This window comes from Bactrocera dorsalis, chromosome 2 (genome assembly GCF_023373825.1).
Source record: "Bactrocera dorsalis isolate Fly_Bdor chromosome 2, ASM2337382v1, whole genome shotgun sequence".
NCBI lineage: Eukaryota > Metazoa > Arthropoda > Insecta > Diptera > Tephritidae > Bactrocera > Bactrocera dorsalis.
In genome coordinates, this window is record NC_064304.1 from 24,080,997 (window position 1) to 24,087,044 (window position 6,048).

The 6,048-nt window shown below is 36.9% G+C and overlaps 1 protein-coding gene across 1 annotated transcript; it reads left to right on the forward strand.

Moving 5' to 3' along the window:
* Window positions 1-442: 442 nt before the first annotated feature.
* On the forward strand, window positions 443-2,781 carry LOC105231022 (uncharacterized). The gene is made up of 3 exons (XM_011212103.4): window positions 443-657; window positions 720-1,329; window positions 1,431-2,781. Exons 1-3 carry the CDS (start codon window positions 535-537, stop codon window positions 2,618-2,620), a joined length of 1,923 nt encoding a protein of 640 aa, XP_011210405.2. The 5' UTR covers window positions 443-534; the 3' UTR covers window positions 2,621-2,781.
* Window positions 2,782-6,048: the final 3,267 nt, after the last annotated feature.

The following is a 6,048-nucleotide window of genomic DNA, read 5'->3' on the forward strand; positions in this document are numbered from 1 at the left end:
TAACTTGCAATGTGCATACACAAGAATTTCGGTTAGGTCGGTCAATTCGCTTATGAGAATTTGTTCGGAACTTTTACAAAAATCTCTGGTAATGCTCTTGTGTAATTAACCAAAGAATTAACCGATAGTTGGGTTTGACAAGTCTAATTGTTGTTCTAAAGAATAATAATATCAAATAAAGATCGCAGGAAAATGATGTTTTACTTTTTGCCTACTAAATATTAGATAATAAACAGTATATACAAAATCCCAAAAAGGGTCATACAACTCAAAGTACATATTTTAATGACAACAGCAACTAGAAAATTGTTCATTTAAAATTTTAAATCAAATACTCAAAACTTTGTCTAATGCAGATCAATATATCCAAATACGAGTATAGTATACTTTAATTATTATTATGGCCACTATTGTGAACTAGTATGGTGAGTGTTTATTCCGTTATAATTGTGAATGAAAAGTCATATGAAGAAGTAGCACCAAATAAGCGGTTTTGTGATTTGTTTTTGTTTGAAATTTATTAAAATTAGTAAAATGTCTGAAGAGAAATATAAAATCTGTGATATTTGTAAAGATAAGACAAATTGTACATTTGATTTACTAATGTTCGGAGATTGGCAACATAGTAGAGATATAAACGTACATTACTTTTGTTTGGTATGACAACATCCTATAAAACTATACCCATAACTTAAATAATTTGATATTGTTCTTTGCAGTTGCTCTCTACTAATCTGCCACAAAGAGGCAAAGATTGCAGTGGTATAAACGGCTTTTTAGTGCGAGATATACGTAAAGAAATTGCTGCTGCTTCCAAACGTCTGTGCTGCTACTGTGGCCGACAAAATGCCTCAATACAGTGCTTTAAATGCAATGAGTACTTTCATTTAGTTTGTGGACGACAAAATCGATGTCTATACACATTTGTCGACGATTTTCGTTCCTACTGCGATGAATGCGTCCCCAGGAAGGAGCTTCAACCGGTGGGCCTACAGAAACGTCCATCCAGTTTTGAACGCTGTAGCATTTGTCGCGATCAAATGGGCTTGTACAATGAAACAATGTTTATATTTGGTAAATGTTGCAACCGTGGTTATGCCCACAATGTATGTGTTCAGCAGTATGCAATGGCAGCTGGTTATTATTTGCGTTGCCTTTGGTGCCGTAGTAAGGATTTTCGTGAATCTGTAAGATGGCAGGGAATTTTTGTGCCTGATAGAGATGCACGCTGGGAGACGCAGAAAGGCATATATACCGACCTACACCGTGGACACAACACTTGTAATATGGAAGTGTGCCTTTGTCCAAGAGGGCGTGATTACCAAAGTGGTTGGTTTTCGAATATACATATATTATATTTTTCAGTGAATTCCTTAAATTAATTTTTGTATTAAAATTTGTTGTAAATATTTTTTTTAACTACATTTTAGGCAAATGGTCCGTGATACTATGTTCATTGTGCGGCAGTGTAGGTGCCCATAATCCTATATGTTTATTAGGCAGGGAAAATGCTAAGGAGCCGTTAACCACATTTAAGTGTGCGACTTGCGCGAACACCGAATCGAATGTCACTAATTTGCAAGAGAAGGAACTGTTAATAGCGAATACTAATGATGTAATCGATAAGAGCATTTTTATGACGAAGAACAATGCAAACGTTAATAAACCAACTGAGTTGAGTTTTGTACCTACCTTTTCCGAGGAAGACGAAACAATGTCATCTGATAGTTTTGTTACTGTAATTCAACAAAGAAAGTCTGAATTGAATGCATCCACTAGATCACATTCGTTGTGTCAAAATCGTACAGACGACTCAGTTAAGGAAAATAGTACAATGCTTTCAATAGGAGCTGAGTCTACTCAGAGAGTTGATAACGACACTGTAATTGCAGTTGAAGAAACTGTATTAATACACTCAACGGACAGTGACTCTTCCAATGAAAATTCAATAATATTGCAAAATGATGTGGCACATCAAGATATAATCCAAACAAGAGATAGCAAGTCTTTCGTTGAAGATAACACAAACGTAGTGAAAGAAACACAGTCACAGCAACCGCTATTTATTGATGATGATGAGACACAAGTATTTGTTGCAGACACACCCCGCGATAATATCACCAAAGAAACTCCAATCCCGAATAAGACATTAAGTTATGAGATTCAGGACGATGAGACTCAAGAATTTATTGAAAATGTTTCTAAAGTATCTAACGCAAATGTATCAATGGCGGAATCGCAAAATACAATAGTAGCTTCGAGCAGTACAACCGCATTATGTCCGGAGACCACGCTCAGTTTGGTATGCTCGCAAGCCAATAGTACATCGGACAATATCAACCAATCACCTATTGTCTCTTCTTCCCAACTTGAAGAGCAGGAGGAATGGGCATGCTTTCAGGTTTACGAATATGATGATGCGGAAGGAAAATGCGTTGGTAGTGCTACAGTACGCATTAATTTAAGTGAAGAGCGGTTTGCTGGTTTGACCGTGAGGGATATTGAAATGAATTCTAGTAAACTGTTGAGAAATGATGATATTATAGAGCGTTGCGATGATATTGGTATCTTTGCCAAAATCCAGTCAATAATTGCAATGTACGATTCAGTTCAAAATTAAAAATGAATACTCAAAGAGAGAGATGAAATTCGCTTAAATACTTTAAATATTAGTAAAAATGCCAATTTAAAATAAGAAATTTATTTTTTTACTTTATATGCTGTTATACATGATTGAAGAATCTTTTGTTGTTATAAAAATAAACTCAAAATTAACGTCAAGTGACTTATCTCTTAAACTATTTCAACTTTAAAAAAATAGTTGATAGTTAAATGCAGTTATACAGTAGGTACCGTTGATAAAGTGATAATCGAGATTTCCTTATCCGTCATTTACATATTTTTTTTTATTAATAATAATTAGAATTAAATTCTGAGAGATTTACCGATATTTTCGGTGAAAAATTAAGTTAGGTTAGGTTAGGCACTGAGTTCTTCGTGTTCGATATCAGGGATCTTGAAATGTTATAGTCCGATCACGACAATTTTTCCACAAGGGATACCTCAGCTCAAATACCTTATTTGTGTAAAGTTTTATTCCGCTATCATCACTGGTTCCTAATGTATGTATATATTATACAGAGAAGGCATCAGATAGAATTCAAATAGTGTTATATTGGAAGAAGGTGTGGTTGTGAACCGATTTCGCCCATATTTCGTACATGTCATCAGGGTGTTAAGAAAATATTATGTACCGAATTTCATTGAAATCGGTCGAGTAGTTCCTGAGATATGGTTTTTGGTCCATAAGTGGGCGACGCCACGCCCATTTTCAATTAAAAAAAAAGCCTGGGTGCAGCTTCCTTCTGCCATTTCTTCCGTAAAATTTAGTGTTTCTGACGTTTTTGTTAGTCGGTTAACGCACTTTTAGTGATTTTCAACATAACCTTTGTATGGGAGGTGGGCGTGGTTATTATCCGATTTCTTCCATTTTTGAACTGTATATGGAAATGCCTGAAGGAAACGACTCTATAGAGTTTGGTTGACATAGCTATAGTAGTTTCCGAGATATGTACAAAAAACTTAGTAGGAGGCGGGGCCACGCCCATTTTTCCAAAAAAATTACGTCCAAATATGCCTCTCCCTAATGCGATTCTTTGTGCCAAATTTCACTTTAATATCTTTATTAATGGCTTAGTTATGACACTTTATAGGTTTTCGGTTTCCGCCATTTTATGAGCGTGGCAGTGGGCCGATTTTGCCCATCTTCGAACTTAACCTTCTTATGGAGCCAAGAAATACTCCAAGAGAGAGATGAAATTCGCTTAAATACTTTAAATATTAGTAAAAATGCCAATTTAAAATAAGAAATTAATTTTTTTTACTTTATATGCTGTTATACATGATTGAAGAATCTTTTGTTGTTATAAAAATAAACTCAAAATTAACGTCAAGTGACTAACCTCTTAAACTATTTCAACTTAAAAAAAATAGTTGATAATAAAATGCAGTTATACAGTAGGTACCGTTGTTGTTGTAGCGGCAGAGTTCTGCCGAGTTGGCAGCCTTGACCGGATAAAAAATTCTGGTTCGTTCCAGTTCAAAGTGACTAGTGAAGTTGAAAGACTTGATAGTAGCGGAAGGTCCGAAAAAAACTTTCACGATTCCGGCTGAAAAAGAATTGCTCCGAGTATCAAGGAAGATTCCATAATATCGGGGTCACTTCCAGTTACGTAGACCCGACTGTTGTTGTCGTTATTGTTGTGGCAGCAGAATTCTGTCGAGTTGGCAGCCTTGACCGGATAAAAAATTCGGGTCCGTTCCGGTTACCTAAACTCGACTATCGTGGGGCCGACTGTCATGTAATCAGTTGGTCGTCGTTGGGCAAAGCTCTAAAAGCTGTAAATTTAAATAAAACTATAAAGCCTTATATGCCTACATTATGGATACACCATAGGAGTGCAATGGGGTCTACAGGTGACAGTAACCTTATTTTCCGTTTCTTAGACCGACCTCTAGAGTACATCGATGACCACATTTCATTCTTACAACCAAAGAGGGTCAGAGTGATCGCTACAAAGGCAACAATATCAAGCATTCATGCATAGTAGTTTCCTCAATGATAAATCTTCACCGGTGAAAATTCGCAAAGCGCGCGCTGAGCAACCGTTGCACTCTAACAAGTGGCTACTTCCGGCCTTGCATATTTATAGCAGCAAATATTATCAAAACTTAATATTAACAACAATACATGACATTTGGAAAACACACATGTCTACACACTAGAAATCTGCAGCTAGTTATGCTAATTAATGTCGCATTTTGCTTTTGAACATGCTGGACACACTCGCGCATGCGCATAAAAAATTGAAAAATGTATTAATTAGCGTTTATGCATCCGAAAGCCGTGAACTTCAACTTCTTCAGCGAAGAGTTAAACCAAAGCAAAGGTGAAAACATATACATGAATTAATTTGGTCGGGGTGAAGCTGCCGTGTGGCTAAGCTCCGAAAAAGAGCATGCTAAGAGGAACACGTGATAAATGCTCAGATTAGTAGTAAATTGTTGAAATTATTGAAATGTTTAATAAGAAAAGAGTAGCAGCTACAAAGCGTTTGGCTCTAATAATTCAATGCCTACTCCTTGACCAGATTTCGTGGTATGAAAGCATGAGGAAGTGCCTATTAGACACACACAATTAATTTTGAACTGCATTTTTTAAAGCGAATTTTCGAAGTTCATCAACCTGTTGATAAAAAAAAAAAAACAAAAATATACATGAAATAATGATTTCCAGCTGCTTGCTGAAGTAAACAAAATCTTGGCCATTTTTGGTCGGCAAAATTTCCTCGTAGCTGCATCCTCCACGTGGGCGTCGAGTGGGCAATGGGTGCCGCTGCTTACAATGTCATGATTTCAGTACATCATGGACAGTATGGAAATTAAAATACCGGTAAACGTGATCAAAATTAGGAAGCTCATACATTGTATATACGACAATCTGGACAGAATAATGGTAAGGAAAATCAAAAAACGATTTAGCAAAACTGCAAAAGTCCTGTGCAAAACAGTACAACAAGCAGTTGTATTTGAAGGAAGTATACAGAATTCTTATTGGCATTCGATAGAACAGACTGCAGGAACATGACCGGAATACTAACTGGTCACTGTCTGGTGGCACCACACGTCCGTAGAATGGGGCTGATAGATCGAACAGACTACAGGAAATGTCTAGAACAAGGCACCAGAAAAACTGTGGCACATCTCTTGTGCACTTGTCCCACATCGCCGTAAGCATCTGGGGTTCCCACGGTATGATACACTGGAGGAGGTATACTACATATGGTGAGGCTACAGAGTCTGTTAAAATTTGCATCAAGCACAGGTATCCCCTTGGAGGTACAAACTGAACTCCATCTGGTATCGCAAAGGACCAAAACTGGTCTACGCGTGGCTTATTAGCTTACCAGACTCACTTAACCTAACTTTGGCCGTTTTTGCCATATGTAAAATAGACTCTTCGTGTGCACTCTCAGCTACGGCTACTAT